The following is a 13154-nucleotide window of genomic DNA, read 5'->3' on the forward strand; positions in this document are numbered from 1 at the left end:
GGATCTCTCTATATTATTAACAATACCAAGCGTTATGTACCAAATGTGTCTCCTCAAATATATCTGCTGAAGCCCTAACCCCCAATGTGATGGTATTTAGGGGTGGGGCCTGTAGAGATGATTGAGTTTAAATGAGGTTATGAGGGTACAGCCCCCATGATGGGATTAGCATCCTCATAAGAAGAGGAAGAGAGACAAAGGCTCTGTCTGAGCCATGTCAGGACTCAGCAACAGGCAGCCATCCGCAAGCCATGAAGTGTCTCACCAGAACCCGACCATGGTAGCAGCATGATCTTGAACTTTCAAGCGTCTCAAACATGAGAAATAAACGTCTGTACTGTAAGCCACCAGTCTATGATATTTTTGTTGTAACAGCTGTAGCAGACTAAGACACCAAGTGCTGGTGAGGATGTGGACCAGTTAGAACAATGAAACATTGCTGGTGGGAATGGACATCGTTGAGCCCTTCGGAAAATGTTTGGCAGTTGCTACTCTGGTTAAAGAATCACACTCCCAGGCATTTACCCAGGAGAAATGAAAACACATGCCCACACAACGACTTGTACACAGACACTCATAGCAGCATTATTTATAAAAGTCTAAAACTGGAAACAGCGCCTAGGGGCTGTTTAGGGGCTGTTTAGCCTAGGGGCTGGGTGGCTCATTGGTTAAGCATCCAACTCTTGGTTTCAGCTCAGGTCATGATCTCGCGGTTTGTGAGTTTGAGCCCCACGTTGGGCTCTGCGTTGATGGTGGCTTTGCATTGATGGTGCAGAGCCTCCTTGGGATTCTTGCTCTCCCCCTCTGTCTCTGCCCTTCCTCGGTTCGTGCTCTCTCTCTCTCTCTCAAAATAAATAAGTAAACTTAAAAAAATTTAAAACTAGAAACAGCACCATTTTTCATTAACTGGTAAATAGATACATAAATTGGGATATATCCATGTAGTGGGACAATATTCAGTAGCTTAAGCTAAATAAAAGACTACCTATTGTGTGATTTCATTTATAGGAAATTCTAGAAAGAGTAAAACGTTAATGCCAAGAAAGCAGATCAGTGTTTCCTGGTGCCAGAGGTCGGGGCGGGGAACATCTGCAAAGGGATGGGAGAAACCTCCGTAAAAAGTGACAGAAATGTTCTATATGGTGACTGTAATGGTGCTCACATAGCTCTGCACACTCACTAAACTCATCAAACTGTACTCCTAATGGGTGGGTTTTATTGTGTGCAAATTATCACTCAATAAAGCTGGAATGGGGAGAACAAGAATTTAGAAAAGTGGCTGGTTACTATATAGACATAGATATAACTCAATAGTTTTCACTTATAGCAATAATCAGTTAAAATACAAAGGAAAAATATCTCATGGTAGCAATAAAACTCTAAGAATACTTAGAAGTAATTTTTTTAAGTTTATTTGAGAGAGAGCAAGTGGGGGACGGACAGAGAGGGAGAGGGAGAGAATCCCAAGCAGGCTCCACACTGTTAGTGGAGAGCCCAATGCAGGGCTCAATCTTACAAACCATGAGATCATGACCTGAACTGAAGTCAGACGCTTAACTGAATGAGGTACCCAGAAACCCCTAGAAGCAAATTTTAAGATGGGGTGCCTCAGTTGGTTGAGCATCTGACTCTTGATTCGGCTCAGGTCATGATCCCAGGATCATGAGATCAAGACCCATGTGGGGCTCCTCAGAGAGCATGGAGTCTGCTTGGGATTCTCCCTCCCTCTCTCTCTCTGTCCCTCCCCTGATCGTGCTCTCTCTAAAATAAAATTAAAAAAAAAAGAATGTTAAGAGACTATAACAAAAGATTTAAATAAATTGAGATCCACTTAGTTCTTAGAGGAGACTCAGTATTGTAAAGACATCACTTAATCTCAAATTAATGTATGGGTTTAAGAAAATCCCAAACCGAATGCAAATTGGTGCAGCCACTCTGGAAAACAGTGTGGAGGTTCCTCAAAAAATTAAAAATAGACCTACCCTATGACCCAGCAAAAGCACTGCTAGGAATTTACCCAAGGGATACAGGAGTACTGATGCATAGGGGCACTTGTACCCCAATGTTTATAGCAGCACTCTCAACAATAGCCAAATTATGGAAAGAGCCTAAATGTCCATCAACTGATGAATGGATAAAGAAATTGTGGTTTATATACACAATGGAGTACTACATGGCAGTGAGAAAGAATGAAATACGGCCCTTTGTAGCAACGTGGATGGAACTGGAGAGTGTGATGCTAAGTGAAATAAGCCATACAGAGAAAGACAGATACCATATGTTTTCACTCTTATGTGGATCCTGAGAAACTTAACAGAAACCCATGGGGGAGGGGAAGGAAAAGAAAAAAAGAGGTTAGAGTGGGAGAGAGCCAAAGCATAAGAGACTCTTAAAAACTGAGAACAAACTGAGGGTTGATGGGGGGTGGGAGGGAGGGGAGTGTGGGTGATGGTATTGAGGAGGGCACCTTTTGGGGTGAGCACTGGGTGTTGTATGGAAACCAATTTGACAATAAATTTCATATATTGAAAAAAAAAAAAAAAAAAGAAAGAAAGAAAATCCCAAACCAAAATACCAAGTTTCAGAACCTGGCAAATTCATCTGAAATTCATGTGGAAGAATTCATTTTAAAGTGTTTAAAAATGAGTGGTAAGAAGTTCGCTTTGTCAGATAGATATTAAAGTTCACTATAAGGAAGGCACCTGGCCGGTTGGCAGAGTATGCTTCCTGATCTTGGGGTCATGAGTTCGAGCCCCATATTGGGCATGAAGACTACTTAAAAAAATAAGAAGGGTGCCTGGGTGGCTCAGTCGGTTAAGCGTCCAACTATGGCTCAGGTCATGATCTTGCGGTTTCTGAGTTTGAGCCCTGCATCGGGCTCTGTGCTAATGGCTCTGTGCTGACAGCTTGGAGCCTGGAGCCTGGAGCCTGCTTCGGATTCTGTGTCTCCCTCTCTCTCTCTGCCCCTCCCCTGCTCACGCTCAGTCTCTCTCTCTCTAAAAAATAAAGAAAAACACTAAAAAATTTTTTTCAATAAAAAAAGGGAAAAAAGAGATTATCCTTTGGGGTGCCTCATTAGTGCAGTTGGTAGGGCATGGGACTCCTCTCAGGGTAGTGAATTTGAGCCCTACGTTGGGTATAAAGATTATAAATAAGTAAACTTAAAAAAAAAGAAATACAATTCAGGATAAGGCTAAAGTAATAGAAACTGTATGGACAGAACAGAAACTAAAAGATTCATGAAACAACCAAATTTTATTTTTTATTTTCTTCTTATTTTTTTTTATCTGAGAGAGAGAGAGAGAGAGAGAGACAGAGGGGCAGGGGGAGGGAGGGAGGGGGAGAGGGGGAGAGGGGGAGAGAGGGAGAGAGGGAGAGAGGGAGAGAGGGAGGGAGAGAGAGAGAGAGAGAGAGAGAGAGAGAGAGAGAGAGAATCTTAAGCAGGCTCCACACTCAGCATGGAGCCTGACATGGGGCTTGATCCATGACCCTAGGATCATGATCTAAGAAATCAAGAGTTGGATGCTTAACCAACTGAGCCACCCAGTCGCCTCTGTAACCACATTTTAAAAATCTCCCAACTTATCTATGCATAATATGTGGGAAAAGGATGGATTAGTCCACAAATGCAGCTGAGACACCTTCTCGGCCAAACAGAAGAGCATGCACAAGGAAATGTGAGTGACATCATCTGTACTATCATGTGACATCCCTTTCAGATCAATAAGGAAAGATGAGCCCTACAGAAAAACAGGCTATTAGGAGGTGGACCCTACGGATCTAAGCCTCAAATTCTTATTTTAAGCCTGGCACAGAACAGCAGGCTTGCTGGCCTTCTAGAAAGCATGGGGCTCCGTCAGTGAGGGTATCAGCTGTGATCAGGACGGAGCAAAGGTTACACACTCCTTTTCTTCTGGGAATCACGTAAGTCTCCTGGGATCTCATGAGACTCTACAAAAAAAAGGAAAACCCCTACTACCTGAGGTTGAATTTCCAACTGCTGGACAAGATGCGAGCTTGCCAATTCAATTTATTTTGATTGTTTTCAGTTCTATTAAACATCCTACAGAAGTAAAGATACGTGCTCTAGGAATTTATTATAGATTTTTGGCTGGTTTTAGTGGCAAAAGCAATTAGACATAACCTGAGGTTGCACGGTCGGTTCAATTATCCATGCTAAGGAACAGTACACAACTGTTAAGAAAAAGGGTATCAGGGCACCTGGCTGGCTTAGTCAGTAGAGCACATAACTCTTGATCATGGGGCCATGAGTTTGAGCCCCACATAGGGTGAAGAGATTACTTAAAAAAAAGAGAGAAGGGATATCTTGGCTTTGGTCCCCTGGAAAGCATTATACTGTGTTCCACTACTTTTATGGGAATTGTTCTCCCAGGGAGACTGGAAGGTGGAAGCAGGTGGGGGGGGGGGGGAATGAAACAGAGATGGACAAACCAGGTCTGAGGCAGCATTACTGAGCTTAGTAACTTAGTAGCAGCACTCAGTAACAGGCTAGCTGTCTCAATCTTGAATTTTTCCAAAGACTGTATGAACTACTGCTTCTCTAGGGAGTCCTTCTCTGGGGAAGGGAGGAAGAAGAATTGATCCCGGGGCTCCCAAATGTCACTGCCAAAGGTTCATTCCATGGCAGGTGTGTGGAAGGTGAGTGGGTCTCAAGGATCTCACACCTCAGCTGCGTTCAAGGGGCCTGGGGCAGGAGGCGAGAGCAGGTGCTGCCTGCTCCGGGAGGCGAATGAAGTCAAAGTTAGAGTTGGCTGCCATGGTGGTGGCTGGACAGAACATTTTGTCAAGGGTGAAATGAGACCAAGAACTGACTTGAGCCAGGGCAAAAGAGGTATCTGATTCAATAATGACACCTAACACTGGCCCAGGTGTGAGAAAGTTGCTGATGAGAATATAAATGGTCACTATCTTTCTGGAGTTTTTAAAAACTCTTTTCCTTTAGACCCGTCAACCCTATTTTCAGGATTTATCCTGGGTAAACAATTATACAAGTTCAGAAAAATGCACAGAGTGCCTTCTATATAATTGCCGGCAACTGAAAAGAGCCTTAAGTCCCACAATTAAGGATTGGTTAAATAGATTATAATAAAATACAATATAGTCCTCTGGAGTTATTTAAAATTATGAGGCAGTTCAAGAGATAGTGATATGGATGGTCACTGAACACAGTTAAGTGAAAAAAGCAACAGAGAATGATTAGTATGACCCCATTTTTATAAAAAAGAACTCTGAAAAACATTTATCTGGATATATATTTTCATATAAATTCTGGAAGACTATTCTTAAGAATACTAACCGTAATTATCTCTAGCTAGTTTTACCTTCTTCCTTTTGGATATGTAAATGTTATATGTTTTGCAACGATCCTGGGAATACACAATTTAAACTAATGTTCCCTCTACCACTCTTGTTCTCTCTCTAAAAATAAAATAAAATAAAATAAAATAAAATAAAATAAAATAATAAATTTTTAAAAAATGGGCACTGGGTGGCTCAGTTGGTTAAGTATCTGACTCTTGACTTCAGCTCAGGTCATGAATCTCATGGTTTGTGGGACTGAGCTCTGAGTCGGGCTCCGTGCTAGGCATGGAGCCTGTTTGGAATTCTTTCTCTCTCCCTCTCTCTCTCTCTCTCTCCCTTATCACTCTTGTGTGCACTCTCTATCTCTCCTTATAAAAATAAAATACAGTAATTTAAAAAATGATTTACGCCAATTTTGTTTTAAAAAGACTGATGCAGAAGAAACATTCTAACCTTTTAGATATTTGAGCTATTTGAGGCTTAACATGTGACTGATAACTACTATAAATTAAAATGATAGAATCATTCTTCCATTCATTGAATATTAACAAATTCTCTAGAACGGCTGGTACAAACCAGGCACCACGCCAGGTACTGGGGATAGAGGAAGACCAAATAGTTACAAACTGTGTTTCATGTTACAAAAGGAAAAAAAAAAATCAACATGGTATTTCCCTAGAACATCTCTTCCATTTCAAAGGAAATCAATTTTAGCTGCATTAAAATTTTTTGAAGTATTTATACACTTCATCTTATATTTTAGGTCAATTACAAAAAGACATTCAATTAAATGGTAAAATGTACTTAAAAGTTTCTAAATATCAGTCATAAAAAATACAAAAAACAAATTGAGAATCCAGATCAGGAGGCCAGTAAGAAGATACATACGTAGACCTTCTTTTGTTATTATAGAGTTTAATGCGGTTCTGAGCTTCCGAGCAGCCAAGTGAAAGGGGAAAAACATTAACATTGTTCTTGCTGTGAGAAAGCAATAGACCAATTTTTTTTTTAATTTTTTTTTTAATGTTTATTTATTTTTGAGACAGAGAGAGACACAGCATGAGCAGGGAAGGGTCAGAGAGAGAGGGAGACACGGAATGTGAAGCAGGCTCCAGGCTCTGAGCTGTCAGCACAGAGCCCGACGCAGGGCTCGAACTCACGAACTGTGAGATCGTGACCTGAGCCAAAGTCGGACGCTTAACTGACTGAGCCACCCAGGCGCCCCAGCAATGGACCAATTTTTTAAGGAGAAACTAAGCTTCTCCCAGCATTACCTGCAAAAGAAATTTCTCACATGGGTTACGCTGAGAGTGACATTAATAACTGTTATTCTCCGTATGAAATACCTAGGGAAAAATTCTCTGCTGCTCTCGAAGTTCTGAGAGGACACAGGCCATCCGTTCTCTCTGTGTCCAGCACAGCACCGGGCACCCAGGTGGACTCCAATCTTGTGGACATGAGGAGCACCAGAACAGGATTTCATTCTGAGGTGTGGCTACACAGACATCTGTCCCTATTGCTAGGTGGCACGTCTTACGCAATGACGTTAGAAAACAAACTGAGTTCTGGTCTGCAGAACTGCAAGGGCCGTGCACCCACACCCTGAAAAAGGCCAGCAGGTCACTATGGGTGCTGTTCTTTGGACTTGCAACTTGGCATCATTTCTAAGCTTGTGTTAGGGTTCTCCCAAGACACAGAACAGTGGATGGGCATACACACAGACACACACACACGAAGAGACTGAGTCTAAGGAAGTGGTTTATAGGATTATGAAGGCTGACAAGTGCCCTAACCCACAGGGTGAGTGCAAGCTGGAGACCCAGGAAAGCTGATGATGTAGTTTTAGTCTGAGGCCGGAGGCCTGAGACCCAGGAGAACTGACAACGTAGCTTTAGTCCAAAGGCTACATACAGGCTTGAGAGCCAGAAAAAGCCACTGTGTCAGTTTGAGACTGAAGGAGGAAAAGGCCAATGCACCGGTGCGAAGGCAGTCAGCCAGGAGGCATTCTAGCTCCTTCTACGGAAGGTCAGCCTTTTTGTTGTATTCAGACCTTCAGCTGAGTGGATGGGGTCCACTCACATTTAGGGAGGGCAATCTGCCTTGCTCAGTCTACCAATTTAAATGTCATTTAATGTAATTAATGTATTTATTTTAAAGTAGGCTCCACACCCAACATAGGGCTTGAACTCGCGACCCTGAAATCAAGAGTCACATGCCCTACCGACTGAGCCAGCCAGGCGCCCCATAAATGTTCATCTTATCCAAAACATCCTCGCAGAACATTCAGGATAACACGTGGGCGAATAACTGGCCATGCCACGGCTCAGCCAGGTTGACACAGAAAATTAACCACCACAAAGCTTCACCACTAATATATAGCAAGACCAACCGTGACTCACCAGATCTGCCAAACGGCACGGAGGCTATAAATGCATTCACCAGAGAGGGTATCTATCTTAGAACAAAACCAACGAAGAGGAAAAGGAAAACAGAGACAGTAACAGACTGTGAGCTAAAAGGCAACTTGAGACCTAATGATAAAGCAAGTAGGAGGAGGAAGAAATTTTTAGAATCCCAAGAGTCGGAGGCTGAAGTGATTGTGGTGGAAGGTGGGAACAGATGGTGATGCTAAATGGAAAAGAGTAATGTCCAAAATACACAAATTAATAGGGACTTGAGCAGCCACTGGGACTCAGGACTTGTTAAAGAACGACTCATGGGGGTTAAGGTAGAATGAATGGAGACAACTGAAGCCCGTGTTTTCAGTGACAACTGCCCCTCACCCTGATGGACAAGCCTCGGTCAGGCTCTCAGTGACAGAAGTGTGGGAGGAACTAGTCAGACGGGTTTGTTGCGAGGACATGTGGTAGACTGAGGCAGGTTCAGCTCTGCTGTGCGTTAATTCACGCAGGCAGGCACCGCACCAGACAGCATGTGCTACACAGCCCACTTCTCTGCCCCTTCACTCTTCCTTCGACCACGTTCTTGCTCACAGATGCTCCCAGACCTTCCCCTCTCAGACAGAACCCAAGATTCCTGCCTGGTCCCTCGATGTCTCTTGAGCTCCCTGCCTACACCCCCCACCTCCTCCTCCCACCAAATCTCTTGGAGGTCTTCATAGGCTGCCTCCACATCTTTGCTACCCCACCTGCTAAGCCCTTGTCTTTAGCTTCTCAAACAGTACCACGTTTACCAATGACTTTTTTTTTTTTAAGTAAACTTTACACCCAATGCAGGGCTTGAACTCATGACCTAAAATCAAAAAGTCAAAGGCTCCACCAACTGAGCCAGCCAGATGCCCCTACAAATGGTTTCTTCTTCTTCAAGTTTATTTATTTTGAGAGAGAGAGAGAGCTGGGGAAGGGCAGAGAGAGAGAGGGAGAGAGAAGATCCCAAGCAAGCTCTGCGTTAACAGCACAGAGCCCAATGCAGGGCCCGAACTCAAGAACCATGAGATCATGCTGAAACCGAGTCAGTCCCTTAACCGACTGAGCCACCCAGGTGCCCCCTACCAATAGCTTCTTAATCACTGGACCCAGAGGCTCTGGCTCAGCCCTCACCATTTTTTTTTTTTTTTTTTAATGGTGCTACAACAATTAACAGTGATGTTGAAATTCCTTCCCTTGGGTCTCAGGGCCCAGCACTATCCTGGTTCTTGGTCTGGTCCACTGGTCCGGTCCACTGTCTCCCCTTCCTACTCGTTAAATATATGTACATTTTTAGACACTTAAAGATTCTGCTCTCATTCCTCAGCGTTTGCACCTTTCTATTCTCTCCTCAGAAATCACTCACTCCCAGAGCTTCCTGCTGTCTCCTCCAACGCAGTAAAAATGTCCAACTCTCTCCATTCTGCCCTGAATCCATCTCACCAGCTTGTCTTGGGTTTTCAACTGCCTTCTGACCATTTCTCCTCAACTACACACCAGAACCCCAGATTCATAGTTCTAATATCTGATCTTCCTGTCTTCGTTAACCTTGTCAACATTATCCGTGTTAGCCAGATTCTAAACTCCAACATCATCTCCATCCCTGATGTATAAGTGGTCACTGTGACCTATAACATTCTCCCCTGGAAGGTCTCTCGTATTTATCTCTCCTCCCCATTTTAACTTCCAATACCACCTTAGCTCAGCCCTCTTTCATCTCCTAAAATACTGCAATTGTTTTTAGCTGATCTTCTTGCCCCTCAACTATCCTTTGCAATCCAGCATGCACTGCACTGGGAGAGCATTCTCCGTGTATATCTCGTATTCCTGCACTGACTGAGGTCTCTGAGCACAGGCATTTACACCAATTTAAGAATATTTACATAAGGAGACATTCCAAGGTAGTAAAGCCTGGAGAGACCTCTCCCTCCCAAGATGTTCCAGGGTGGTAAAGATAAAGACCCTGCCTTTCCTCCCCAGAGATCTGTTTACATTCTGAGTAAAGATAAACACTCTCCGCAGAGAGGTAGGAGCAGGTCACCAGCAACTCCATATGAGATGGGAGCCTAAGTGTGCAGTTCCTCACCGGTAATGCACCCATTAAATGGGCAGGTACCAACGGGCCCTCCTCACTGTGTTGCCCTGTGGCACGTGGGGGAATCAATCAGGATAATTTACTTCTTTCCCAGGTAGACCCTGTGTTCTAGTCAATCAGGATGTGTTTCCCAAAACACAGGCATACATATCCTTCCTCCGCGCCCTGGCCATGCCTAGAATGCTATACTTAGATTGCAGATGAGGGGGAAAAACCAGGAGGCACCAGTGCACAACACGCCATGGCCAACTCTGAGAAACAGTGAGCCAGACCACCGATTTCTTTATGTATGTTGCCATGGCTCCTTCCAGGTGCACTGGTGGGAAATCAGCCTGGCCATAACCAACTGAACTGAAGACCAGTGCGGCAGCCCCTGGTGACCACAGTCCAGTTGGACATCGGGGAGCTGAAGTGCCCCCTGGGAATGCTTAGCTTGAAACACTGTTGAACCGGGAGCTCTGCATTTGATGGTGTCCAACAAATCCAAACATTTCCTCCCCTCTGAGAAAGTTAAAGGGGTAAGAAGAGGCAGCTCAGGTTCCAGTGTGAATAAGTGAGTTGTAGTTTCAGTTCTCCGTGAGGCTCTATTTTCCAATCCTAGCCTCTGCCACATTTCTCGGTATTCGTGCAGCAAACTCCCGACCAAAGAGAATACGGGCATGTGTTTTTCTTGCAGGCCTCAACCTTAATCCAAGTGCCCCCCTCACCGATCCCTAAGGTAAGTATACACAGATGCTAGTCAAAGAACTGTGTGTAAACTGCAAAATAGAAACATACCCATTAATATGAGCTGGTTCGATTATCGTATTTCATCATGAATTATAAGATACATCCCAATTTTGGGGCACCTGGGTGGCTCAGTTGGTTAAGCGTCCGACTTCAGCTCAGGTCATGATCTCGCAGTTCATGAGTTTGAGCCCCATGTCAGGTTCCATGCTGACAGCTCAAAGCCTGGAGCCTGCTTCCAATTCTATGTCTCCCTCTTTCTCTGCTCCTCCCCTGCTCACTCTGTCTCTCCCTCAAAAATAAATATACATTAAAAGAAAAAAAGATACATCCCAATTTCACAGACATAAAATATCAACAAAATAGCCCACAGTGGTTTTATGTCATTGGTCATTCTAATATGGGGGGAAAATGTGCACTTTTTAAAAAACTAAGGTACGGTGCATTCATACAGTGGACTCTTCTGCAGTTGGGACTGCAGGTAAAGTAAAGAGCTGTGGGAGGGACATTTCCTTCAGGACAGAGGGTGGGAGGAAACCAGAGCAACGACTCCATGCATTGGGTCATATACCTCAAGTTGCCACAAATGGAGATGTACCTGGTGTTACCTGTAAAAGGCTGTGCTTGAAAGGCAGACTTGATTTTATTAAACTAGGTGATGGACATATGGGTATATGTGTTAGTATTATTATACATTTTTGTACGTCTAAAATATGTTATAATACATTTTCTTTAAGCGGGCCTAGCCACCTGTTTTGCTGCCCCTGTTCTTTGGGAGACCCTGTGTCCAACGAGAGCTTAGAAAGTCAATTCCATAAACAAAAGAGTTGAAGGAACTATTCGCTGTCTCTTATTTCCACTTGTAAACTATTAGGAAAGAAAGAATTTCGCATTCCAGTAACATCTGGTATGTGCACCTATCCAATTGATAAACATTTAGAAACCTAAATAATTATGAAAGATCTTGCTTTCTCCTTTCTTAATACTATAGACTCTGGTTTCACATCAACCACAGGTCTGCCTAGATTTAAGCAAGGTCAAATTTGCAAAAAAGCTATTTTGGCATAGTTATTAAAAAAAAAACAAAACTTAAAAAAAAGTGTGTGCATAGTGGAAGGGGGCATTTCAATAGAATTCCCTTAAATACTAACCTCCTCGCTATTTATAAAGTGGTTTGAATTTTGAGGGACACGATTCTCAAAGCCCGGTTTGATACAAAGGGTGCAAGCTTTGGAGCCAGACTCAAGTCAGAACTCAAGGTGGGTGGCACGGTGAAGTCACCTAACTTCCCAGGGCTTGCTTTCTCCTCTGTAAAATAGAGTCAATAAAGAAGTTACAGGGTATTGTAAAGATCGGAAATATTAAACACAGCGCTGTGCCTGGCATACAGTCATTACCCAAAACACGGTGATTACTCTTAGGGCACCGGGCTTTTTTGTTTTGGTACAGGCTCGCGGACTTTGCGCAGTGCGCCTCCTCGTCTCTCCTTGCTCTCTTTGGAGCATTCAAAAACTCTCTCGCTCTCCATTAGTTTCAGTTCAAATGTGCAGGTTACAAGTCAAGAAAGCCAAGGCCTTTGGGCTGCTTACAATCTAACATAACACAGTACAGAAATAATTTTCAGAGATTTTTTGTTCGCTTGTTTTTAATTTGGTAGAGGAACGGCTGCGCCCCCTGGGAAGATGCGCTTTCTACGGACTAGGGAACCGAGAGGTGGTGCAAGCATCGCGGCCTCCAAGCACCTTCGGGGTCTCCGCAGACTTCGCGCTCCAGGGCTTGGGGCGGCCAAAGGGTCCCGGCCCTCTACCGGAAACTCCCGCTACCGGGGAGGGGAGGGTCCCGAGAGCGGCGGCGTCCGCACTTACCAGGGCGAAGTGCACCAGGGCGTCATAGCACAGCCAGGCGAGCACGCCGCGGTCCGCCGCCGCCCGCCCGCGGCCCAGGCGCAGGCCCAGCGCGCAGCCCCCGACCAGCAGCGCGGCGCACAGCAGCAGCGAGCGCCCCGCCGCAGCCCCCAGCTCCCAGCCCGCGCCCATGCTTCCGGCGGCGGCCGGGAGAGCCAGGAAAGGGGGGGGGGGGGGGGGGGGAATGCCAAGAAGGGGCGGGGCGGGGCCGCCGGGGAGGGGCGGGGCCGCTCGGTCTGGGCGGGCGGGTGAACGGCTTCCCTTCCCGTCTGGCGTCCCGGCCACCCAGCTGCGCCTGGAGCGTTTCAGAAGAGTGAGGATCTTGCTCGCGAAGTCGCCCAACTGCCAGAACGAAACCTGTTCCCAGCCCAACACCAAGGGACTGGTAGTAGAGCCACATTTTCTGATGCGGTTTGGTTTTCCACAAGGTTCAGAACCTTAAGCAACAAAGTGAAGTCCAAAATGTTAGAAATTTTGCCCATAGACTGGGAAGAATTTTAGGGAGGAAAGGGTCTAATTAGGATCGTGCAAGTCTTGCAGGAGAGGTGAGGGCCAAGGGCATTTTCAGCCACCAGCAGGCTTTTTAAAGCTGTTGTGGCTTACTCTGACCCTATTTTTTTTTCTCTCTTCCAAGGCATTTTTAATTCTTTTCTCTAATTTATTTATTTTTTATAATTTACA

The 13154-nt window shown here is 44.8% G+C and overlaps 1 protein-coding gene across 1 annotated transcript in view; it reads right to left on the minus strand.

Moving 5' to 3' along the window:
• The window catches only part of EBPL (EBP like), a 33348-nt gene extending 20708 nt beyond the window's left edge, over window positions 1-12640 (minus strand). The window contains exon 1 of the mRNA XM_019447614.2: window positions 12435-12640. Coding sequence (XP_019303159.2) covers window positions 12435-12605 — 171 coding nt within the window. The 5' untranslated portion in view covers window positions 12606-12640. The remainder of the gene's footprint in view (window positions 1-12434) is intronic.
• Window positions 12641-13154: the final 514 nt, after the last annotated feature.

The sequence above is a fragment of the Panthera pardus genome, unplaced genomic scaffold (assembly GCF_024362965.1).
Source record: "Panthera pardus isolate Hobbes unplaced genomic scaffold, ASM2436296v1 HiC_scaffold_1, whole genome shotgun sequence".
NCBI lineage: Eukaryota > Metazoa > Chordata > Mammalia > Carnivora > Felidae > Panthera > Panthera pardus.